This window comes from Peromyscus leucopus, chromosome 4 (assembly GCF_004664715.2).
Source record: "Peromyscus leucopus breed LL Stock chromosome 4, UCI_PerLeu_2.1, whole genome shotgun sequence".
NCBI lineage: Eukaryota > Metazoa > Chordata > Mammalia > Rodentia > Cricetidae > Peromyscus > Peromyscus leucopus.
The window spans coordinates 60,976,159-61,002,354 of NC_051066.1; the positions used below are offsets into that span (position 1 = coordinate 60,976,159).

Here is a 26,196-nt window from a genome sequence, read left to right on the forward strand (position 1 = left end):
AAGTCAGGGGGAGCTGGTTAGATCAGGATTTATTTTATTCCATGTTGGTTTAAAATGGCTAATCAGAATAAAAAAATTAAAGGGTCTCTGTATAGAGGCTGGGGTCTTCCCTGTTTTAAGGTTGGAACCCAGCTACCCCCCTACCCAGCACCATATTGAGGTGGGCTAAGGGGTACACCCCAGGGACAATCGGAGGGCCTAGGCCTGCCACTCCTTCTCTCTATCCCATTTTTGGCATATGATGAAAAATATTGCTTTTTGGATTCTTCTCTTCTGGCCTTGGATTTTAAGATCATTTTAACTAAGTTACAGGGGCGCATGAAGGGGCTCACTAAGCCCACACAATCCCTGTCTCCCGAGAATGGGGGGAGGGAGGCTGCCTGATGTTTTCGTAAACTAGGCCAAGCTCTTTTCCTGATCTCCCACCACCGTCATGGAACTGTGACCCTGTCCTGGGGAAACTAGATGTCAATGAGCCTAGAAAACTCTGCAAGTTCCTTTATCTGACCAAGAAGCCCAGACTTACCCAGGTTTCTTTCCTAATCACTTAGCACCAGCAGAGGGTGCTATTTCCTTAGTCGATAACTGGGACAAAAGAGGGAACCATGGGGAAAAGGAAGACTTTAATGTCTCTTTTCCTGCTGGTCTAAGGAAAGGGAAGAATAAAATCCCCCTCCTTATATATATATATATCTATATATCCCTCCCTTGTTTTCCCATCCCAGGATAGATATATAATTTCTTTGATATTTATAATATATATATATGTACACACACACCTGGTAACGGAGAAGAGGAAAAAAATAGAATCCGTAACAATAATAAAAAAAATTATTTCTGGTTTAAAAATGATCTGGTTCCCTCCAGGGCGAGCAATTGCACAAATGTCCACTGAGTCTGGTCCAGGGATCAAAGAAGGGAAGGTCTTAAAAGATCAAGGGGGGGGGGGTGCCACCCCTGTCTCAGGGCCCCAACTCTCCTCAACCCCATGGCATTTTGTAAAACAAGCCTCATCCTCTTGGAATCGGTGATTTTAAAATGTCCATGCAAAGTAGGGGAGCCCCTTGAGGGAAGGAAGGTGGCCACCTGAGGCCCTTTGGTGTAGGTGCAGAGGTGTGGGGGAGGGGAGGCGCCAAGATTCACACAGAAATCTCATAAGTGGTACCACCCACCCCTGACACCTTCTTGACTCCTCCCCTTGTGGGGCTACTGAGAGGTGGCTGGCCTGGGCCAGGGGAAGCTGAGCCTATACTCTTGGGCTGCCCATTGGATTTGCTGTAGGTGGTCTTGAGCTGTACTTCATCTCTGGGGGGAAAAAAAGAAACAGACATCAGGAAAAGACGCACAATGCACAAAACACAATCATACACAAAAGGGGTCTAAATGGGGGGTGAGCTTCCCCACATTTTTTTACCTAAACAATCCAATCCCTTTTACTTTATTGACATGCTTAAAATGATTCTCTTTCTCCCCAGTTTATTCCTAATTTCAGTTTTCATATACTTACTCTTTGACAAATAAAACTTTCAGGAAGACAGTGTTAATTTCTAAAGAGGAGTTGTCCATAAAGGCAATCAAATATGAAAAGCGTTCTCAGGATCCCCAGGGTCTACCTATACTAGAACCACGTACAGCCAAAGACCTGATGCCTTCTGCTAATTATGTTGAATGAAAGAGGAAAAGACAAATACTTACTTGGGTGTCAGTAATGGCTGCAATGCCACTTCCTCTGTCTCAGAGACACCAGATGGGGCTTTTTGGCTGCTATAAGACATTGATCGACCCACGTAGGGGGCAGTTGAGCCTGGTTCAGGGGACCCTAGTCCCCGGCCCCTTAGCCCATCTGGTTTGCCAAAACGAGGAACAGCTGGGCGTCCCAGTGGAGTCTTGCTCAAAGGTGATCTCTTTGAATCATCTGAAGAGGAACTGGTACGAGGGGCATGGCCTGAGCCTGGTGTTGACTGAATGCCTGAGTCTCCCAAGCCTGGTTCTTCCTCACGGCCTACAAGTGGAGGTGACTGTCGTAGCAGCTTCTCTCGTTCCTGGAGGGAGGCCACAATGTGGCGAGACAGATTGTCATAACGAACTGGCGAGGGCTCTCGGTGTGGTGGGCCGGTTGGCACCAAACGTGGGTGCCTCTCAGCTTCCCGTTGCTGGGCCAGCCGGGCTGACAGGAAGGGAGAAGTGTAGCCTAAAGGTGGGTCTGGCTCAGGCCCTGCCTGTACTGACTCAAAATCAGGGCTGTCTGAAGGAGTGAGTAGGCTGTCATAAGATAGACTTCCATTGCGTGTCTGATTGGCCAGGCTCTTATAGGAGGTGGAGGTGGTACCCTCTGAACGAATGGACTGCAACTGGCCCAACTCAAAGCCCGTGCCCTGGGCTGACTTGAGGCTAGAGGATCGTGAGCCACTGGACAATGGATCAAAATGAAAGCTTTTTCCAAAAGTGGGAGACCGGAAGCTCTCTGGCTCCAAGCTGGGCTCTGAGCGGTAGCTGGGATGGCGGCTACTATCTGCAATTGAGGTTGGTTCCTTCAAGCTGTCTCCACGACTCAACTGCGGGAAAAGAGGAAAACAGTTTTAGCACTCTTTGACAGCCGCCAGACCCCAGAGCCCAAGAGACACTGAAGAACAGAATTACATGCCAGTAGTACACTTCAGACTTGGACATCATATGGTTGGCCTTTAACACAAAATGTGACTTGGAACAAATACTTAACTTTAAGATCTGGAAATGAGGCCTACAGAGACTAAGTAATTTGGCAGAAGTGGTTTCTAAAATCAGATTTGACACTAATTAATGTTTTTATCTAGTATTCTTCATTGCTCCTTTTTTTGATGAAACACACATCAAGGAAATTCAATTCCATTAATGCCAATAATTGGTAAAACACCCTTGGTTTTATGTTCCCGCTCATAGGTTATGACCCCACTTCTTAGATTAGATAGTACCTTGGCGCTGGAGGAATGAGGCATGGCGGCTGACGTACTGCTGCTGCTATAACCTGGTCGATACTTGTACATGGTAGGTGTAGGGGGGCTGTCCTTGCCCAAGAGACTGCTATCTACAGGGAGAAACCCAGAAAACACTTACTTTACAAGTTAATTCTTTTAACAGTCATGAGGTTTCTGAAAGTACACAGAACAGGTAGAATCAAGTATACCCAATAAAAGCAAAGTCTAGGGAACAAGATTTTGCTGAAATTTAAGTCTAAATCTCAGCTGGGCCTGGTCTTCACATACAGACCTACAGTCAGCTACTCAGAAACAAACAGGAAGACAAGTGGTGAGCAGACATATGCATGCAGGCCAAACACCCACACATATACAATACAAATTAAAAACAATGATAAAACCAAGTATGATAGAGCACAACTTTAATCCCAGCCCTCAGGAGACAGAGGCAAGCAGACTTCTGTGAGTTCAACAACAGTTTGGTCTATATAGTCCTTGTTTCTTTCATTTTTTTGTTTTGTTTTTTGAGACAGTATTTCTCTGTGTAGCCCTGGCTGCCCTGAAACTCACTCTGTAGACCACGCTGGCCTTGAACTCAGAGATCTACCTACTTCTGCCTCCCAAGTGCTGGGATTAAAGTCATGCACCACCACCCTGGGGGGGAAGGGGGAATAACAGTCCTAGCTGTCCTGGAACTCGATTTGTACACTAGGCTGGCCTCAAACTCACAAGATCAGGGCAGGTGTTTTTTAAAGACCAAGGATCTGTACAGGTTTCAGAATTTGTAATGGGCAAATACACCAAACATACTAAGAAATTCTGATTCAAGCAGACTCACAGCAAGTAAAAGCACTTGCCACAAAAATCTGATGACCTGAGTTCAATCCCCAGAATCCAGAGTGGAAGGAAAGAACCAATTCTTGGAGGTTATCTTTTGGTCTACCTAACACCCTCCTGCCACACACATCATGCACATATATAATATAAAATTGTAAAAAGTATGGCCGGGCGTTGGTGGCGCACGCCTTTAATCCCAGCACTCGGGAGGCAGAGCCAGGAGGATCTCTGTGAGTTCGAGGCCAGCCTGGGCTACCAAGTGAGCTCCAGGAAAGGCACAAAGCTACACAGAGAAACCCTGTCTCGAAAAAACCAAAAAAAAAAAAAAAAATTGTAAAAAGTAATTCTCTGGAAAGTCCAAATCACTGTCTGTTGCTAACTGGCAGCCCTCCTTTTAGCTATCCAAAGAAAACTACATTCGCTGGGTGTTGTAAGCCATAATTCAAGTACTACCTCCCAGCCTTTGCTTATCTTCTCTACAGCTTACATGGTACCTTGTCCCTGTCTTCTATCTCTAGAATCTCACGTATCAAGGCAGCACTTACCCTCATTAGTAGCCAGGCTGAGGTGCGTTCGCAGCCCTGTGTATCGGCTCAGGTCCGGCTTAGGAGGAGGTGGAGGTTCCGCATCTGCAGACTGACTCTCTGTTATCTCTAGGCTTCCTTTGGACTAATAAATGGAGGGAAATCAGATTGAGAAACTGCATTAAGGTAACATTAAATTGGCATAAGAAAAGTACTGGAGAACCAGTTATGTTTCTAAACTGGGAAAAGAGTCAGTTTGGGGATAACAGACAAAGAAAAGTTGAGCATCTATCATAGAAAGATACTATGTCTTATGAAGACATGAAAGAAATGGAATCAGTGTCTACTGTCACTGAACTTGAAATCTAATGGAGAAAAGAGCTATATTTAAGTGACTTTAACACAAAGATGTACACTCAATGCAGATTTCTATCTCTATCATGGATGAAATTCCCTGAGTTTAGCTACCTTTACTTCCCTGTTCCTCACCTTAGTCCTCCTCAGTTCTCCCTGGATGCCATTATCCATGATCTTCACAGTTATCTGCCCATCTGATACTTCTGGTCGAAGAAAAGGCGGTCTGATTACAATTGTCTTCTCTTTCTTTGGTCTCCCCAAATACCTGTGTAGCAAGAATGAGAAGGCTTTCACTTACTATTTCATTCAAAATTTCTACTTGCATACCAAATATGAAGGAAGCACTCTGCATATGCAATAAACAGTCATGGACTGGGGTTTACAGCCCAGGGATAAGGAACAAGACCCTCAGTTTAATCTTCAGCATCAAAAAACAGTCCTAAAAGTCCTACAAGTGTACAATTTAGTGCTAAACTGATGTTAATCAGTGAACATCTTCAGGAAGAGTAGGCCTTTATAAGCAGGTATCTAGCACTCTGGAGTTAAATTTTATGCATCCTCAATTCTCAAAGGCAATTAGTCATAGCTACACAGTATCAATTGAATTCAAGAGTTCACCAGCCAAAAGATCAGCATGTCTCTTCCTTGTAGTACTCACCATTCTAAGAGCAAACCCTTCCCTATAAGGCCATTTTCCATCAGACTTCCCTTATTCAAAACAAGCCCAAAGGAGACAAAGGTTTGACTAAGCATGAACACCCAAGGATGTGGGTGTACCTGGGTGCTGGAGAGCTGCAGAGGACACGGCTAACATTGTTACAGCAGCCATTGGTGAAGGGATTCACACCTCCCCGGAATTTACCTGTAACCTAGGAGATAAAAAGAACCAGATAAGTCAGACTATGCCAAAAGGCAAAGTATTATATAGCCATTCTTTCAAGTACAAAAGTGATACTTATAATGATTAAGAATGGGGATTCAGCTGGGTGGTGGTGGCCCATGTCTTTAATCCCAGCACAGGGAGGAAGGGCCAGCTGGCTCTCTGTGAGTTCGAAGCCAGCCTAGTCTACAGAGTAAGATCCAGCACAGGCACCAAAATTAGACAGAGAAACTGTCTCAAAAAAAAAAAAAAAAGACTGAGGATTCATCAGGTGGTGGTGGCGTACACCTTCAATCCTATCACTCGAGAGGCAGAGGCAAGGGGGTCTCTGTGAGTTCAAGGCAGTCTGATCTACAAAGTGAGTTCTAGGACAGCCAGGACTGTTACACAAGGAAACCCTGTCTTAAAAAACCAAAACAAATAAGCAAACAAGAACAAAAAAATAAAATTTAAAGAAAAAAAGGATTCTAGAATCAGGGGTTCTCAATTGAAATTGTAGGTCTACCTTATGGAACCCAACACTCAACATCAGCTTCCTGTATAAAATGAGATTAAGTAACTTTCTGAATACTGACTAATCCACAGATTCAATTATATAAATTGGCACAGTATTTGCATATAGCCTATGTACATGTTATATATACTAATTCATCTCTCCATCATACTATTACATTATACCTAATACAGTATGTTAGATAGTTAATATATTAATGCCAAGAAAAAGAGTATATATATATTCAGTACTGATGCAATTTTCCTTCCAAGTCTACTCCCATCTATATTTTATTGAACCTAAAGAATTCACAGATAACAAGATAACAGAAGGCTGACTGCAAGGTAAGAGTAAGCAATTAAGATTTAGTTATTATGTGCATAAAAATCATCTTTAAGCAGTACTATGTATTTTTTAAAGCCTGTGCCAACTAGTTTCTATAAATTCAGACTAAATATTTGTTAAAAGAATGAGAACATGGCAATTTCTTAAGGTTATTTTTCCTTCTTTTTTGAAGACAGGGTCCAAGTAGCTCAATCCTACTACCTCAGTCTCCTAAATAAGATTACAAATGTGCAGCACCATTCCCAGCTTTAATTCCACTTATTGAGGACCTAGGCCTACTTCAAGCACTTTGCCCACTACTGTAAATCCTGACATCATCACCTAAGTGCTCGCTGAGGTTCTGTCTGTGGAAGTGCTACACAAGCTAAGGGTTTGAAACATGCCGTCAGTCTCCTGCCAGTTCTAGTACCTGCTCATTGGTTGTGCGTCCCCTAGCCACCAGCACCACATGAAATCCTGTGAGGCCAGCTACAGGGATGAAAAACAAGCCAGCCACACACATCACTGCCATTCTGATTCCAAGTAGTCAAGGAAAATAGAGCAATGTTATCTTGTTTTTCCCAGTTCTGTTGTGACCACTTCCCCTTTAAATGTATTGACTCAAGGACACAACTTGCCCTCCCAACCCCATCCCACAAGCCAAAGGCCTCCAAGGATACGTGACAGCAGTGCGGACCCCTGAGAGTTCCTCTATGTGATAGAGGACATAAAGGAGGCCAAAACCAAACACACCCATAATGTGGGCTGTCAGGGAAAGGAGGAAAAGGAAGAAATATCTGTAGTTCCTGCGACCAATACAGTTGTTCACCCAGGGGCAGTGATGATCAAATTCCTAGGAGCAAAAAAGAGACAGAAGAAAAGGTATCCTTAAAAACACAGACTAGGGTTTCACCAGGTGAAGGCATTTACCACCAAATCTGACAACCTGGGTTCAATCCCTGGGACTTACATGATAGAATGAGACAATCCCTGCAAGTTGTCCTCTGACCTTCACATGTGTGCCAGGCACATGTACGTATGTACACACACGTACACACACACACACACACACACACACAAAACCATTAAAAAAAAAAAGACAAGCAAACATTATTAGATCCCTTCTGTTGAAAAGAGGAACAAAATAACAGAACTCTAATCTACTTTTGGTATTCATATTCACCATTTACTTACAAAAATTTAAAGTTTTAAAAAATTAAATTTAAAAATATTAGAAGAAGTTTCTCTTGCTCTGTTACTGAAAGAGAGCCCTTCTAGAGGTTGGCCAAAACCCAAGTTCTCAAATTGATTAGCATGGTGCTACAGGTCTACAACTCCAGTACTTGGGACACAGGAGGAAAGCCACAAGTTTGAGGCCAGTCTGGTCTATATAGTATATTCTAGGTCAGTCAGGGCTACATAACAAGTCCTTGGTTAAGGAAAAAAAAAAAAATCTATGTGACCAAAGAGACAAATGTTGGCAAAACATTTGAGATTCATAGGAATAAAAATAAGACAACACAGAAGAATAGCTAGAAAAGTTGACCTATAACACAAAAACATGCTTTTTGTAAAAGAGGTAACACTACATAATCATGGGATGGAAGGCTCAAACTATGAATCTTGGGGCCAGGAAAGTTGTTATTAGAGTTAAAGCACTCCAAATACAATTTGATTCAGCTGGACCATGGACATGGGCAGCTTGCCAGGACTGTATTTCAGGAATCTATTCTAGGGACTGCAGAGATTGCTCAGTGATTAAGAGTGTGTGCTGCTCTTGCAGAGAACCTGAGATCAGTTCAGAGCACTCACATTAGTCAGCTTACAGCTGCTGACTGTAACTGTGGCTCTAGGAAGATCCTGGCCGCCCGCCTCCTCTGTCACTGTCACTTCACGTGCAAACACAAACATACACATAATTTTAAAAAATAAATCTTTGAAGAAAAAATAATTTACACTAGGGGGTACAAAGATGGCCCAGTTAAGAGTACTTGCTGCTGCTCTGGTAGGACCTGGATTTGGGTCCCCACACCCACATGTGGCTTACAACCAACCATCAGTAACTCTAGTTTTTTGTGAGATAACTGATTACATTGTATAAAGATATGTCACTGTGATTGGATTTTTTTTTTTAAACACCAGTACCAATTTTGTTTTTTAAGGATTTATTTATTTATTATGTATATAGTGTTCCATCTGCATGTATGCCTGCAGGCCAGAAGAGGGCACTAGATCTCATTACAGATGGTTGTGAGCCACCATGTGGTTGCTGGGAATTGAACTCAGAACCTTTGGAAGAGCAGCCACTGCTCTTAACCGCTGAGCCATCTCTCTAGCCCGTGACTGGCTTTAAAAAAGCTAAATGGCCAATACCTAGACAGGAGGTATACATGGGACTTCTGGGGACAGAAAGAGAGAGCTCTAGGAAGAAGAGAGAGAGAGTTGGAGAGTTGCCAGCTGGATGCAGAAGAAGCAGGACATGCAGGAGAGGTAAAAGCCACGAGCCACATGGTAGCACATAGACTAATAGAAATGGGTTAAGTTAAAAGAACTAGTTAGAAACAAGACTAAGCTAAAGCCGAGCTTTCATAACCAAGTCTCTGTGTTGCTTTCTATGAGTCGGCGGCCCAAAGAAAAATCCTTCTACACTAGTTCCATGGGATCTAATGCCACCTCCTGGTCTCCTCAGGCACCAGGTACATACATATGTAAAAGCAAACCTTTTTAAAATCTATTTTTAAAAAGAAGAGAGCTGGAGTAATCTTCCAGAGGACCCAGGCTCAACTCCCCACATGAAGGCTCACAGCTGTCTACAACTCCATTTCCATGGATCTGACATCCTCTTGTGGCCCCCAATATGCAAGTAGTGCACAGAACATGCACACAGACAAAACCAATCATACACATACAATAATACAAATTCTAATTAAAAAAGATCTACTCTACAGTAAGGAAGAGACAACTTAGTTTACACGCAGTCTTGGCCATGCAGTGCTCTTACCTCCACACAGTTGTCACAGACACTGCAGTGGGAACATCTAGGAGGTCGGTAGAAGCGGCAGGTGGCACACCATTTCATGCGCACCTGGATGCCCTTGATCTCCACTGTTTTGTAAAGAGGAGCTCGGAAATCATCTTCTTTGTCTTCATCCTCTTCAGCTTAAAAAGAGGGAAAAGCAATTTAAAAACAACTATGCCCAAACTATTAAGTACTAGGAACATAAGGATGTTTAAAACATAACTCCTTAAAATTTAGTGTGTGTGTGTGTGTGTGTGTGTGTATGTATGCGCGCGCGCGCCAGAAGAGGGTGTTAGATCCACTGGTGCTGGAGTTATAGACAGTCGTGAGCTGTGAGTGCTGGAATCAAACTCAGGGTCTCTGCCAGAACAATATATACTCTTAACCACTAAGCAATCTCTCTAGCCCCAAAACCTAACTTTCTGAGTACCTCGATATAATGTTATAGTTTATAAATCCACAGCTCACATACTGCATAGTTAAAAACAAAGGGTTTTCTTTAATATCATGAACAGCAAGAACATACATTCTTCTTAATTAAAAATTTTGCCAGGCAGTGGTGGCTCATTCCTTTAATCCCAGCACTTGGGAGGTAGAGGCAAGCGGATCTCTGAGTTCAAGACCAGGCCAGCCTGGTCTACATAGTGAGCTCCAGGACAGCCAGAGCTACACAGAGAAATCCTGTCTAAAAAACAAAAATAAAAAACAAAAAAAGAGGTTGCTGTCCAAGCGCTGGGGAGGCAGGAAAAAAATAGAAACAATTTTTTCTTAATGTTATCATTATTCTGTGTGTCTTTAAGTGTGGGCACATGTGTGTGGAGGTCGGAGGACAACTTTCAAGAGTCAGTTCTCTCTCTACACTGTGGAAATATACCCTATATTTTTATTTTATGTAGGTGAGTGTTTGTATGTGTTAAGTACCACATGCATGCAGTGACTAAAGAGGCCAGAAGATGGCATCAGATCCCCTGGAAGTAGAGTTACAGCCTTATGAACCACCATATAAAGTCATGGGAATAAAACCTATGTCCTCTTTAAGAATAGCCTGTGCTCTTATCCACTTAACCATCTCTCCAGCCCAAATAAATAAATCTAAAAAAACCCAAAAAACTGGGCTGAACAGATGGCTAACCAGTTAAGAGCACTGACTGCTCTTCCAGAGGACCCAGGTTCAAATCCCAGCACCCACATGGCAGCTCACAACTGTCTGCAGCTCCAAGATCTGACACTCTCACACAGACATACCTGCAGGCAAAACACCAATGCACAGAAAGATAAAAAAAAAAAAAAAAAACCTGAACTAGTAAAATAAATAAAAAAGAACAATCTGTTAATGAATTCCATATGTGCAATATAGAATGTGCAACTGATACACACACATACAAAATAAATAACATACATATACACACACAAATTTTAAGTAAATTAAAATGCAAAAAAAAAATTAAGTTCTTTTTTTGAGACAGGGTTTCTCTGTATAGCATTTCTCTGTGTAGCTCTGGCTGTCTTGGAACTCACATTGTAGACCAGGCTGGCCTCAAAATCAGAGATCCACTTGCCTCTGCCTCCATGAGTGCTAGGATTAAAGGCAGGTGCCACTATGCCCCGTATATAAATTTTTAACTAAAATTTACATTTAAATAAAAACTATTTTTTAAAAAAAACATGGCTTCTGCCTTTGAGAAATGCACTATTGAATGGGTAAGGAGACTGGGAACTATTAATACGGTGAGATCAATTCTACATGCACTATGGGAACACAAAAGAAGAAAGTTTATTCTGCACTGGGAAGCAGGGTTCAAAAGAAAAGTGCTCACAAAGTGACATACATGTGCTAAATTTCCTCGGCTTACATATTATGAATCTATCTTAAAAGATAAATATCCAAATACATAGTTACCTTTTCCCCCACAAACAAATCTCCTGCTCCAAATGGTCTGCTCTATTAATTCCATTTCCCCCTACTACTGTTACTCAAGCCCTAATTTGCCTTCATCCCAAATTTTCAACTATCAGAAACTATCCCATTTTGAAACTTCAAGAATATTTTTCCCCTCATATATAGTGAGCAATTTTTACTTTTATGATTAACCTAGAAAAAAAAATGTGTGGATAGTGGTGGCACAACGCCTTTAATTCCAGCACTCCAGAGGCAGAGGCAGGCAGATCTCTGTGAATTCAGAGGCCAGCCTGGTCTACAGAGTGAGTTCCAGGACAGCCAAGACTACACAGAGAAACCCTCTCTAGGGGGCTGGGGGTTGCGGGTGGGGGAAACCAAACAAACAAAAAAACTAGCCACTTCTTTTGGGGCTGGAGAGATGGCTCAGCAGTTAAGAGCACTCACTGTTCAAGTTCAATTCCCAGCAACCACATGGTGGCTCACAACCACCTGTAATGAGATCGGGTGCCCTCTTCTGGCCTGCAGGGACACATGCAGACAGAACACTACACATAATAGATAAATATTTTTAAAAAAGAAAAAAATGTGGGAAGAAAAATTGACTACAGGCATTGTTAAAAATGAAGTTTTGGGGGCTGGAAAGATAGCTCAGCAGTTAAGAGCACTGACTGCTCTTCCAGAGGACCCGACAGGGTTCAATTCCCGGCACCCAAATGGCAGCTAACAACTGTCTATTATTCCAAGATCTGACACCCTCACATAGACATACATGTAAGCAAAACACCAATGCACATAAAATAAATAAATTAAAAAAAAATAATAATGAAGCTTTTGAGCCAGGCATGGTGGTTCATGCCTTTAATCCCAGCACTTGGGAGACAAAGACAGGTCTCTGTTGAGGTCAAGACCAGCCTGGTCTACAGGGTGAGTTCAAGGACAGATGAGGCTACCCAGAGAAACCCTTTCTCAGGGGTGGGGGTGGGGTGTTCTGCCAGGCACGTGGATCCCTATGACTTCAAGGCCAGCCTGGTCTACAGAGCTAGCTCCAGGACAGCCAAGGCTAAATAGCCTTGTAAAAATTTACATAGAGAAACACTGTCACAGAAAAAAAAAAAAAAAAAAAAAAAAATGAACTACACAGAGAAACCCTGTCTCGAAGAAAAAAAAAAAGTGTGCAACCATGCCTAGCTCATATGTAAAATCTTCAAGGATGTAGCTCTCTGTTACAGGCATGGTAACGAATACCTTTAATCCCAGAGGCATGTAGATCTCTTGTGCACCATGCACAAGGTATTGGGTTCAATTCCCAGAATGAAAGAAAAAAGACGTCTTATTACTTTGGTAAATACATGCCATATATAAATAAGCCAAAATATGCATATATAAAATTATGGTTTGTTTGGAGTTTGTTTTTGACATATGATCTCACTTCATAGCCCTGGCTAACCTGAAACTACAGAAATCTTCCTGCCTCTACCTCCTAAGAGCTGAGATTTAAAGTGTGCAACCAAGCCAGTTGGCAGTGGCACAAGCCTTTAATCCCAGCACAGAGCTAGGAGGGTCTCTGTGAGTTCCAGGCCAGCCTGGCCTACAGAGCGAGATCCAGGACAGGCACCAAAACTACACAGAGAAACCCTGTCTCGAAGAAAAAAGAAAAGTGTGCAACCATGCCTAGCTCATATATAAAATCTTCAAGGATGTAGCTCTCTGTTACAGAGTTATTGTCTAACATGTGCAAGTCCCTGTGCTGGGGGATGTCTTCTGTACACTATGAATATATGTTGTTCCCACTGTTTAATAAATGAGCTGCTTTGGCCTATGGCAAGGCAGCTTAGAGGAAGGCAGGAAATCCAAGGAGAGAAAAAGGAAAAAGAAAGGCAGAGTCTGGAGAGAGATGCCAGCCTGCCGCCCCAAGGAATAACAGGCCAGCGGACCAGTAAGCCACGGAACAAGTGGCAAACCATAGATTAACAGAAATGGGTTAATTTTCAGATATAAGAGCTAGCTAGCAAGAGGCCTGCCATAAGCCATACAGTTTTTACTTGGGTCCCAGCGGCTTTGGGACCTCAGGTGGGAGAGATTTGTCCTGACCACAGACTAGGTGGGACATAGAAAATCTTTCAACTACAGTCCTGGGTTTGATCCTCAGCAATGTTTAAGAAAAAACAAAAAAACAAAAAAAAAAAAAAAAAAACCACTTTTAAAATAAAGGGAATATGCCAAAATGGAAGAGTTCTCTCTGAGCTGGGTGGTGGTGACACAAGCCTTTAATTCCAGCACTTGGAAGGCAGAGGCAGGCTGATCTCTAAGGCCAACCTCCTCTACAGAGGGCGTTCCAGGACAGCCAAGGATATACAAAGAAATGCTGGGGAAGGGGAGGAGTTATCACATATAGTCATCACAGCTTTCCGTATAGTAGGCCACTGAATATCTGATGAATGAACATTAATGACTCACTAAAACATCCTTGCTTGGTTTGGGAGACTCAAAGTGCCTTCTCTCACAGAAATTTTAAATGATCAGAAACACTGAGGCAGGCTTTCAGAGCACAGCAATGCTTGTCTCACTTGCTATCCCAAGCCCACTTAGCACTCGGGAGGCAGAGCCAGGCAAGGCCAGCCTGGGCTACAGAGTGAGTTCCAGGAAAGGCACAAAGCTACACAAAGAAACCCTGTCTAGAAAAACCAAAAGAAAGAAAAATGATGTACACTTTGTGAGATGTCATTAGTAACAATTTTTGTCAGCTCATGGTCTTTCTACCTCTTACTCATCATACTTCTCATTCTAGTCTACTTTCCAAAGAACCTACTCCTTCCATGAGACTTCAACATGCACTGGAAAGCCTACTTCCAGCTTTTCCCATTTTTCAATTTAGGTTTCACACTCTTCTCCAGCTCTATTTCCTCATGGTAGTCTTCTGTCTTGTAAAACATTTGCTTCTCTCTTAAAATATACCATCTTCAGCCTTCTTTGCTTAGTTCTTAAAAGAGGAAATTGAATACTTGCAGACTCTACTTTCTCATTTTCCATTCACTGCCTTCCAACAACTGTAATTCAGCTGTATCTTTTCCTTATACATACATAAATACACTACTTAACTATTGTTAAGATCAATTTTTCAGCTGGGTATAGTGGCTCACACCCATAATTCCAGCACTCAGGAGGCTAATGCAGAATTCAAGGGCAACCTAGGCTACAGTATGAGACCCTGTTTAAAAATAAAAGTAATTTTTTAAAGAATCAATTCTTAGTAACCAAATAGGAGACTCTGAGTCACTATACTACAATAAGTCAGTTACAGTAAGTAAGTAAAGTAAAAGCTAAGGAACTCTCCTTAGCTTTCACTTTACTTTCTCTTCCTCCTTGTTCAGTCCCTCTTCAATGACTCCTCTCTCTCCTATACTCGTAATAAAAATGGCAGAACTGACCAGGTCTTAATTTATGTCTTTCTTAAACTCACTGAACTTTCTCTAGGTAATCTTACTCCTGCTGCTTCCAACAGCATAGCTGCACACTCCTAAAACAAAGTATTTAACTCCCACTAGTCAATTGCCCACTGGGTAACTGAACCAAGGAATATCTCAAATCACTATCTATGTCTGAGAATATAGCTCAGAGGTAAAGTGCTTGTCTAGGGCCTGGGCTCAATTCCTAGCATGGAAAAAACAAAAGCAAATATACAGCCTATTTAACATTCAGTTTATAAAACTCAGCATCCAATTTATCTCCCAAGTTCTGACCCTTGCAACTACCACAAGAAAACCTCGCCCATCTAAGTACGACGCAGGCCTGGCCTTGCTTGCTTCTGAATTGAGACAGGATCAAGCATGTCCAGGGTGGTGTAGCAGATCTTTTTTCACTCTTTGCTCTGCCCTATTAAGCTGTCATAAATGATTCTGTTGAATCTACTTCTGAAAAAGCTGTAAATCTTGTCTCAAATTTTCATCTGGTTTATATTATTTATATAATATATATAATATATATATATATATATATATATATATATTATATAATATATCTTGGCCAAAGCCAAAAGCTGTCTGTATATTCTCAAAAGAATTATTTGTTGTAAATTAAAGACCCTTTGGTATCAAAGGAAGAAGCATATTTACCAGAGGCTCCATGTAGCAAATGAAGTCCTTTACAATTTGGCTCTGGGTTTCTTTTCTGGTCTTACCATACACTCTATCCTCCAACCTTGATGACTTCACCATTCCATGGGCACAAGCTTCTGTGAACACCTCCTTTGCCTGAAACTGCCCTCCTCTCTTCAGTGTTCTAGTTGGTCAAGTCTTCTCACTGATTCTTAGCAGAACTTCACTAATTACTCTAGGCAAATATAACCGCACGTGTATGCTCTCAAGAGAACTGTACCCATACTTCCACTGTAGTTTGTACCACACTGTTAGAACTGTCTAATTCATAGTAAATATTACTGTACCTAACACCACTCAACCTACAAGCTCTAAATAAATTTCTAAATAACAAAAGTCAAAGATTTGATCCAAAGAAGTGGACCAAAGTCCCACCCTTAATCAAGATGCTATTTACAATTGATACCTGCTGAGAAAGAAAAAATCAGTTTCTCCAATGGAGTGGCATGGGGTATCAAGTCCAGAAGTAGTACTAGGCCAATACAAAACACTGTTTTTTTGTGTGATTAGGTTTAATTTTGATTTTCCTTTTTTTGTTTTGTTTGTTTCTGAGAGGGAAAGAAAACGAAGGTGGGTGGGTAGGGAGATGGGGAAGATCTCAGAGTTGGGGGAGGGGAAAGAATATGATCAAACTATAAAAAACCTTAAGTAAAATTTGAATAAAAAAGGTTTGACCCAAGCCAGGTGATAGTGGTACATGCCTTTAACCCCAGCTCTTAGGAGGCAGAGGCAGGGCAGCCTGGTCTACAGAGGGAGTTTCAGGACAGTAGGGCTGTTAGACAGAGAAACCCTGTCTCCAAAAAAAAAAAAAAAAGGTGTGACCCAAATAACTAGATACTGTGTAATCCATATTCCTGTATCAGTATCCCAGAATCCTAAGACCCTCTAAGCCCAAGATCAACTGTTATCTGCTCAAATAATTATTCTTTTTTTTTTTTTTTTTGGTTTTTCGAGACAGGGTTTCTCTGTGTAGCTTTGCGCCTTTTCCTGGAACTCACTTGGTAGCCCAGGCTGGCCTCGAACTCACAGAGATCCACCTGCCTTTGCCTCCCGAGTGCTGGGATTAAAGGCGTGCGCCACCACCGCCCGGCTTCAAATAATTATTCTTAATGATGACAAGGAGCTTACATGAGAGTATAGAAAGATCTTACTTACCTCGGGGGAAAATTCCTGGGTCCATAAAGGTGGCCATGCTGAAGTTGGCCAGCACAAAGAGAAACATGATGGCATTGTAGATGGGCACTGCAGGTGACACATACAGGCTTAGTCCTGGACACCTGCAGACAACACAGAAAATGAAGGGCTGCCTCTAACACCCTGACACCAGCAGAAATCTATAGAGCACAGGCTTTACAATAAGTACTTATCTCCCTAGAAACCATACACAAAAAAACTAGGGATTGACTGTATAATGAATATCAGCTACATTCCTGTCTGTTTTGGAGCAACCTAAGGTTTCTGGATCCATGTCCCACTGACCTGCAAAATAGCCCAAAGCATGTAGATACTACCTGCCTCTCTAGCTCCCCTTCCAATCTCAACTACCTAAGGTTTCTTCACTGCCAGCTATCTAGAGCCTAATTCCAATGGTTAAGAATTGAAAATAATAATAATAATAATGCTGGGTGTGGTGGCACATGCCTTTAGTTCCAGCACTCAGGAGGCTGAGGCAGGTGGATCTCTGAGTTCCTGGTCTACAAAGTGAGTTCCAGGACAGCCAGGCCTGTTATACAGAGAAATACTGTCTTGAAAAACCAAAATAATAATAATAATAATAATAATAATAATAATAATACAGACAAGAATGTATATCAGAACACAGAAATTAAGTCAGGCACAGCAGTGCACACCTGAACATTAACACTTGAAATGAAGAAAATACAAGTGCTAGTTCAAGGTCAGTGTGGGCTCTATAGACAAAAAACAATGTTCATTTTGGCAGCATATATACTGAAATTAGAATAAAATTAGATTATTGTGGCTTCTATGCAAGAATGACATACAAATTTGTGAAGCATTCCATAAAAAATAAAGGACAAAGAACAAGATTTCTCCTGACATCTAAAAATGGAGCAAAGAACAAGAGAGAAAAAATTAGAGAATTTCAGATCAAAGAAATCCTAAATCCTTCAGGGGGGAAAAACTGGCCATACATATCCAGTATTCACAGCATTCAAATCAAGAGACAAGCTTTAGATACTTTTTTAGAAAAAAAGAAGAGTGCCCATTTAAGCCTGAGTTCAGGTTCTTTCAGAATCTGACTATTAATAGAGGGGCTGCCCTTCTCTGCTGATTTCCCAAGAGTTCAAACTTCTGGTGTGAACCTTACTTTATCAGTATTATCTCCCGTTTCGGCTCAGAGAGAACTTCCTACTCACTACAAGACAGTAGCTAAATACCTAATCTGCTTTGTGCCCAAGAACAACTTAATCTCCAGAATCAGGACAGCATCTGCCCTTGTCCCTTTTACCCTGACAGTCAGAAGACAGGAAGGGTTTGATGAAGGAAAAGACAGGCCTAGGATATTAAGACAACATTCAAGTCTGGAATACTAATTCACAACAGTCAAGAAAGGTGCTCAGTTTCCATTCAAACTAAAAACACAACTCTAAGTAGTGACCCAAGACAGTTTAGAAGCAGTGGGCCTTGTAATAAGACATAAACCAATGAGATGCAAATTTTTTTATCACCACTATCTAGTTCTTCAAATTCAGCAATCCATTTAAATTTTTTAAGTAAATACTATTTATGCCAGGCTTTGTAGCTGGTAAACAGCAATAAACTCACTGCATCTCTTTATTGGGCTATACAGGATTGGGATCCAAAATAATAGAGACAGATTTCAAAGTCAAAACATCCCTTCAGCCACAGTTCCACACTATTATCAGCAAAGTTCCCTATAAAGCCTCTTCCTCTGTGAATTCTTTGGTTCAGAAAAAATGTTCTCATATCTTGGCATGAGCTGGAGCAGAATTTAAGAAGGAAGAGTCCCTGCAGGGCTCTACTGGGAAGCCTACTTCCTAGGTTTCTTAGGAGGGAGAGAAACTGAAAACCAGTCATCCAGGTCAGAGCCTCTCCCTGGTGCTTAGCTGTCCCTTCAATTTCCGCCTGAGGAAGAAGAGAAAGGGTGACTCACTTCACTCCTACAGCCTAGGAAGATAATTAGAAGGAAGAAATAAGTTAAACCTTTACAACACTGAGGTGCTTGTCCTTAGAACTGGCCACCATAGCCCTCATCTCATAGTCCAACCTAGGTCTTTCTTTTCTACCCACCCCCACCAGTTTAGTTTTTTTGAGAGAGGGCCTTTGTGTGGCCTATTCTAGCCTGGAACTTACTATATACCTTCATGCTAACTTTGAAACTCCTAATATGCCTGCTTGCTTCAGCTTCCTGAGTGACAGTATTACAGGCTGTGCCACCACACCTAGCTCAACTCTTGATCTTTTAGATCCCACCTTTTCTTCAGTTTCATTTCCAAACTAAACAAATCACCTAATTCCTTGTGTATCCTGACAAACTTCACCTCTCAACCTCTATCAGCACATCTCAGTGAAGTGTGTAATCATGGAACTGAATCTATCTATTGCCAAATAAAGACTGTTCCCACAGTGGCAGAATGTCTAAGTGATTCAAATATTTCAACTTCATGAACAGTATCTTCTAGATTCAGACTTACTGCTTCTAGCCTTAGGATTCTAGCTGAAGAGACAAGCCACCTCAAAACCTGTGAGCAAAGCCTTTTTTAGACACTATATTCTATTTGTCTTGAGAAAATACTTTCCACTGCTTTAGCACTTTGCCAGATTCAAAGATGACCACCACAATTGGCCTCTTTGAATCAGTTGCCTTTGATGGAGAGAGATACAGCCAGGGCTAAGGAGAGAAGTCAGGACTTGTCCTTAACTCTCTAAGTAATAATCACAGAGCACAAGAAGTTTGGGAGTGGCTGCAGCCCAGAAGGCTGACTCACTGATGGGATCCCAGACATAAACCACCCCAGGTAGAACAGGTTCTTCTGCCCACCCATTCATTATGCCTATTTTCAATGCCAAGTAAAAAGGGAAGTGGGGGTTTCAATACACTCTCCTGAAATCCTGTTCCCTAGCATTTCTAACACTTTCTACTACTTAAAAGAAAAAAGAAAGAAAGAAAAAGTTAAATTCCTAGAAAGAAAAAAGTCAATCAAGAAGTTTTAGATTCTAATCCTGTTTCAACTCACAGGAAACTCTTAAGCTTGCTACTTCAATTGTATAATACACACATGAAAATGAAGGAGAAATGTCTGAAAAGATGCTAAAATTCTTTTTTTTTTTTTTTGGGGGGGGGTCCTGTTCTTTGTCTTTGTTTGAGACAGGTTCTCACTATGTGGACCAGGTTGTTCTCACTGAGAGATCCACCTGCCTCTGCCTCCCAAACGCTGAAATTAAAGACACATGCCATGCTGTTACTAGAGTTCTTTATAAACTAGCATATATAACACTGAGGATTCACTAAATAGAAGACACAAGAAACCACTATCACTGTCATCAACTGTCACTCCAGCTCCACTTTATGCTCAATCCCACCCCCCTCCCCATCTGAGGCAGTAGATTCAAGGACACTTACAGCAGGGGCACTAAGCTGCTGAGGAACAGGCCCATGCATTCCACCCAAGCCTAGCACACTGCCTGAACATTTGTCTAGTGTTTCTGGATGAGAAGGCTGGAGTGAATGCCCCATTTCCCGCCTAGAATTTCATCAAGGAATGCTTTCTTCAAGATTCCATGGGAAAACAATTTGTCTTCTGACAGGTTCATAGGTTTCTCTTAAAACACTTGCTTTTCTGTACTTCTATCCCCTGTGATTTCCTGCAGCTGAGCCATGTATGCTGTAGGACCTGGGCACTTACTTATTCCTGGATGAGCCATGTGGGAAGGGAAAGAACAACCACTGCTCAATTAACCTCCCAGATCACGAGGCTGTTCCCACTCAAATCAGGTGCTAACACCTCCACAGGTATGAAAGGGGAGGAAAAAAGCCACAGGAGTTGCCTAATTCTGTACACAGAGAAGCTGGAAGGGACCTGAGGCAGAAACTAAAAGTAAGCGAGCTGTACTATGGATAGGACACTGGAAAAACTATCTGGATTTCTAACCTGCTTTTTACTCTACCAAAACCAGAAATTCCCCTACCTCTTCTCCCCAACTTAAGAAACAGAAAATTGAGACTCTGTACTAGAGGACACTTTAGAGAAGATCAATTTAGTGATTCTCAATGGTACTGCCAGGAGCTCTGAGGTCTCAGGCACCCCAGAGAGGTTAAAAAGGGAAACACCAAGTAGCTGGACTTACTTAAATTAGTCTCATTTGAATCGCAACATTCCTACTTTTTGTTTTATGTACTGATATTCCATGTAAGATGCCATCCAGAAAAGTTCACACAGCTGAAATAAACTGCTCTAATTCAACTTCTTTGTAGACAGAAAGGAAAAACTGAGATCCAGAAACATTAACAAAGTACCAAACTCAAGTCTCCTGACTTCCAAAGCCAGGCATGGTGACATCCACCTTTAATCCCAATACTCAGGAGGCAAAGGCAGGCAGATCTCTATGAATCTGAGGTCAGCTTAGTCCACACAATGAGTTCCAGACCAACCAGGGCTACATAGTGAGAATTTGTCTTACAAAAACAAAACAAAAAGTAGCCGGCTGTGGTGGCGCACACCTTTAGTCCCAGCACTCAGAAGGCAGAGGCAGGCAGATCTCTGTGAGTTGGAGACCAGCCTGGGCTACATAATGAGTTCCAGGACAGCCAGGGCTACACAGAGAAACCTGTCTCAAGAAAACAACAAAAAAGTATTAAACTCCGACAGATGGGACCCAGATACATTATCTTAGATGCAAATTCTAGTACCTACCCAGGAAAGTGTGTGTTTACTTAAGCAGATACTCTCCTGTCCAAACAGCTGAAGAGAGAAATGAACTAAGGCAGGATGCTCACCACTCCTGTCTGGCTTTATTATTGAAGAAATGAAGTCGATGAGGAGGATCACCTCTAGGTAGACCCTCAGCTACTCTTTGCAGACTTCTCTGGGGCACAAAATCATCATCATTTCTTTGATGACCAGACCTAACTGGTAATTTCTGCTCATAGCTTTCCCTACTTAACAAAGAAGCATGGAGGGTAAATTGTTCCTAATTAGTTGAAGCCTACATGCCTCCACTAATTATGTCTGCCAGCTGAAAGGAACTCTTCCTCCTGCTCCCAGTCCTCCAGGTCCCAAAGTAATTATCACCTGGGACCTAGACTGATGTAAGCGCCACTTGTAACCTAGTGAAAAGAACAAGAGGGTGAAGGAGCAGTTACAGATTTATGGCTCCACAGAAGTGGGTTCAAACACAGCCTTCTTTACTTCTCCATTTGAAACCATGAACTCTTTTTCACATGGCACATAGTTTTAAACAGTGGTTTCCAAGGAACTGAATCTCAAGGTGGGGGGAGGGATGCACAAAAGTTCCATTCTTAAGAACAGTGGTGCCCCAGCTCAGAAGTATGCTTATAGAGGAGACACTTCAGTCAGATGGAAAAGAGATAAGACTTTCACAGGTAGCAAGAGCTAGGTATGGGGATGCAGAGGCAGCCTAATAATTAAGGCAACTGTTGTTCTTCGGTAAGACCCAAGGTGGATTCCTATCATGCACATACATGGCACTCATACAACCTTCTGTAACTCCAGTCCCAAGGTCTCCAACACCCTTTCTGGCCTCTGAGGGGACCAAAAACAAACAAACAAACAAACAAACAAACAAAAAAAAAAAAAAAACAGCTAGGTGATAAAGTAAAATCAACAAAGTGCTTATGACTTTACAGGGTGGACAAGTGAGACTTTGGTAAGAAACAGAAGCCCATAAATTTATCCTGTAGAAATTAATGATGGGAAAATCTCATCTATGATTTAAGGCTCTCTTAAATTTGTATTAGAAGCATAAATTCCAAATAGAGTCAATAACATCCTCTATTTTTACCCCCAAGCTAAGGATGTAATTTAGTGTTAAAAATATAAGACGCTAGCCGGGCAGTGGTGGCGCACGCCTTTAATCGCAGCACTTGGGAAGCAGAGAGGCAGGTGGATCTCTGTGAGTTCGAGGCCAGCCTGGTCCACAGAGCGAGATCCAGAAAAGGCGCAAAGCTACACAGAGAAACCCTGTCTTGGAAAACATTAAAAAAAAAAAAAAAAGACCCTAGAGTCAATCCCCAGCACCACAAAAAAACCCAACTTTTTGCTAGAGCTGACACAACACAGAATAAAGAGGAACCCAACTCAACTGGCACCAAAGAATGAAAAAGTAGGTTAAATAGCTTCAACGATCAGTAAGACAATGCCTGTCAGGACAATTCTTTGTGGGCAAACTGGTATAACAAGCCAAGCACTTCAATGGTTCCAGATTAACAAATTAAAAATAAGGATTCTGCATGTCTGACCTCAACGACAGTTTGAAAGAGAAAAAACACTTACTCCCCTGAATACTTTAGCTACCACAAGAGCTTGACTCCCAAAGGGAAACTGACATTCCTACTAGGTAGGTCTAAAGGTATTAACCTGATCCAGTTACATATCTCTCCTGACCCAGCACAACTGCTACTAAAGCACAAAGATAGGCTAAATTTTTGATTCTGCTTACACCAAAACAGCAAAACACATTCTGACACTGAAGAATCATTCCTCCTTTTGCTACTCAACATATCAAAGGCAGAATATGAGTTACACAGGAGGAAAGAGATTGAAAATGAAGATCTTGGCTCCATGATCACTCCAAAAGGTACAACTAAAATGCTAAATCAATGACTCAACAATAAAGCTCAGAAGGCTAGTATAGACTCATTATAAATTGGTAACAGAAAACATACTTGCTAGGTGGCCACAGCTACACACTGGGGACAAGAGAGGGGAAAATCAGTTTCCTCCAGTAAAGCAAGTATATGAACAGTCTTAAGATCCTAACTAGGAAGGCTGAGACCCTAGGTTCTAAGTAAGGTATCTTTAAATGCCAACACTCTTTGCCATCAGAATTAATGAACACAAGAATGGCCACTCCTTTCAGTGGGAACTAATGTAAATAACTCTATTAGTATTTTCTTCTTAAATAAAGGCCACTCTTTCCTAGGAGCCTCTCTGTCTCCAGGCCTTAGCTCTTAAAAGTATAGAGAAAAGCATCTGGGTAACACTACAAACCAAAACTGTCTCATTAGTATATCTTAAATCAATTCTCACAGTGTTCAGAAGGCTAAGGCAGAAGGATCGTGGATTTAGGGCCAGCCTGGGCTACACAGCAAGGTCCTGTCTCAAAAATTCTCAAATCTCAAAAACAATTCTGACACAGCGAGGTAAAAATATGTCTACAGGCTAGGTGGTGGTGGCATACACCTTTAATCCCAGGCAGATCTCTGTGAATTCCTTGCCAGCCTCAAAAAAAAAGTCTACAATCCCAGAGGGAAGAGTACCACAAGTTTGAGGCCAACCTGATCTACTTAGGGAATTCTAGGCCAGCAAGGGCAACATAGTGCTACCATGTCTCAAGAAAAAAAAAAAAAAAAAAAGACAACAAAAACCTCTGAGGTACTCAGGTTCCATAATCTCTGGCCTAGCCTATGGCTTAGACATCCCAGGTGTGATTGACTGCTATTTGAAAAGACTTAAGTCAGCACAGCCTGGTGATCCCAGCATTTGAGAGGCAAAGGCAGGAGGTTCTGTGTGTGTTCATGGCCAACCTGGTCTACATGGCAAGTTCTAGGACAGCTAAGGCTCTATGGAGAGACCCTGACTCAAAAGAAGAGGAAGGAAAAAAAAATTTAAGTCTAATCTAGTTCTCTTTCATTTAAACTTCAAGCCTCTCTGAAGGTATTTTCCTACTTCCTTCCTAGTTTATATCACCTGTGATGGAACTAGACAGGAAATCATGAAGACATCTAAGATTCCAAAAGACAGGAAGCAGAGGGAAGTAGAAAACACCAACAGCGTAAAGGACAGGCATCTACTGGCCTTCCAAATGACTATGAACCTGAAGAAAAAGTAGTCTTCACTTTCCATGGCATGACCCTCCCACCCCCAAATGCCACTGCTGGGAGAAAACTCACGTAAAGGCAAAGAAGAGTGTTGTAGCTCCCACTAGAAATATGGCGGCTGCTGAGACCGGTACATACTTGCTGGGTTTGAACCTCTTTCCAGACTCTGCGGGCATGTTGGAGCTCTGATGGAAGATGTGCCCTGCCGCATAGCCCAGGCCCACACAGCGGCAGAACAGACAAGAAAATGGGATGAGGGAAACAGAGAGGAAAGAAACTGGGGAAAACAGAAAATGCAAAATTATCACCCTTCCCCCTCCCAAATAAAAATGAAGGTCAAAAGATCTCAAATAAAGGAAAGCACATGGGAGGGGGAAAGGTGATTTCAAGTGATTAATAACCACTTCCCCAGAGTAAAGCAGAAAAGGAGATTAAGAAGCACAACTTGTACAATTCAAAACTTGAAGACAAACAGTCTGCTGTATGCATGCAAATAGTTGCAGGTGGAAAACATGGAGAGCCAAGCAGATCAAGGTATAGCTCATGGGTGGAGGCAGGTCTTCAAAGGGAAGGTAGGAAGGAAAGAATATGGGGGACAGGAGACTTTAACTCTTCTGAGGAGATACAAGAGCCCCTCTACAACACACTTCCACAAAATATGAGCAGCACCTAAGAGGCGTGCACTGGGTTTCTATTTTAATCCAAGGAACTTGGGGTCTCTTCCAGCTTAAAGAGAAGCCAATTTTTTAACTGCAGTCCTTGTCCTTTCTCGGCAGTCTTCTAGATACCACCTCTCACACCTTGACTTCACCAGGGCTGGTCGTCTGGCAATGGTGACTGAATTTTATTTATTTCTCTCTTGATGGCCAAAGTTGGACAACAGCTGTTACAGGGTTGAGTTGTAAATCCTTTCCTTTGAAAGGGGAGAAAAACAGCAGTATCGTCCGTTTTCAATCTCTTCTTGTTATTCCCAAGCCCTTTAAGGGCTCTGTTTCCCAGAGAGTTCATGAAAAACTAAAAGGAAATTCAAAATCCTTGAAGCCATGTTCTTTCCAATAAGCAGAATAAGATGCAGTCGATTTCACCTGATGACAGTTTAAAAATTACTGTAGATAAAGTTCCAAAGGTGTCCCTGTTTCCAGGTTAGTCAATGTCTGATCTTTTGTCTTCAATCTTGGGTTTCCTGGAGGCAGAGTTCAACTGGGATATGGTGCTCTACCTGGAGAAAACCAAATATCTTTATCAAAGAAATTCTTTTATGGTATTTCTTAAGAACCTCAAGGCTAAAGCCCCACAAGCAGCTATTAAAAAGTGCCTTTTAAAAGAAAGACAATTTTCCACCTCACATCTATGTATGTGGGAATGAACTCTAAATGGAAAGGAAAAATACATTCCGAGTCCTTTACTTTTTCAAGGGCTACTGACAGAAAGGGGAAGAACCCAGTTTTATCTGACCTAGGGTCATCCAAGGACTAGCTCTTAAAAGCCCATCTCTCCTGACAAAAGTGCAGGAACAACACATACCAAGAATATAAAACCTAGAAACAGGCAAGGGTACAAAGTGAAGGGCACTACTAAAACAGACATTTCTTTTGGACAAAGAGAATATGTATTCCCACAATGAAGAAAGGAAGCTTAAAAATAGGACAGCAGTTATCACTTCCTTTTTGTGTGTCTCTTTCTATGCCTATGCCTTTTATCGACACACGAA

General features: G+C 41.9%; 1 protein-coding gene across 2 annotated transcripts in view; it reads right to left on the reverse strand.

Annotated features, from left to right (window-relative positions):
- Window positions 1-12: 12 nt before the first annotated feature.
- Zdhhc5 (zinc finger DHHC-type palmitoyltransferase 5) overlaps window positions 13-26,196 on the reverse strand; it is a 29,311-nt gene continuing 3,127 nt past the window's right edge. For both annotated transcript variants that reach the window (XM_028894150.1, XM_028894151.2), the window contains exons 2-12: window positions 24,558-25,704; window positions 16,598-16,719; window positions 9,371-9,528; window positions 7,050-7,222; window positions 6,800-6,902; window positions 5,450-5,541; window positions 4,805-4,937; window positions 4,337-4,460; window positions 2,952-3,064; window positions 1,696-2,555; window positions 13-1,305 (exon numbers count right to left, since the gene is read on the reverse strand). In XM_028894150.1, the coding sequence (XP_028749983.1) occupies window positions 1,140-1,305; window positions 1,696-2,555; window positions 2,952-3,064; window positions 4,337-4,460; window positions 4,805-4,937; window positions 5,450-5,541; window positions 6,800-6,902; window positions 7,050-7,222; window positions 9,371-9,528; window positions 16,598-16,719; window positions 24,558-24,661 (2,148 nt within the window). In that variant the 5' untranslated portion in view covers window positions 24,662-25,704 and the 3' untranslated portion in view covers window positions 13-1,139. The remainder of the gene's footprint in view (window positions 1,306-1,695; window positions 2,556-2,951; window positions 3,065-4,336; window positions 4,461-4,804; window positions 4,938-5,449; window positions 5,542-6,799; window positions 6,903-7,049; window positions 7,223-9,370; window positions 9,529-16,597; window positions 16,720-24,557; window positions 25,705-26,196) is intronic.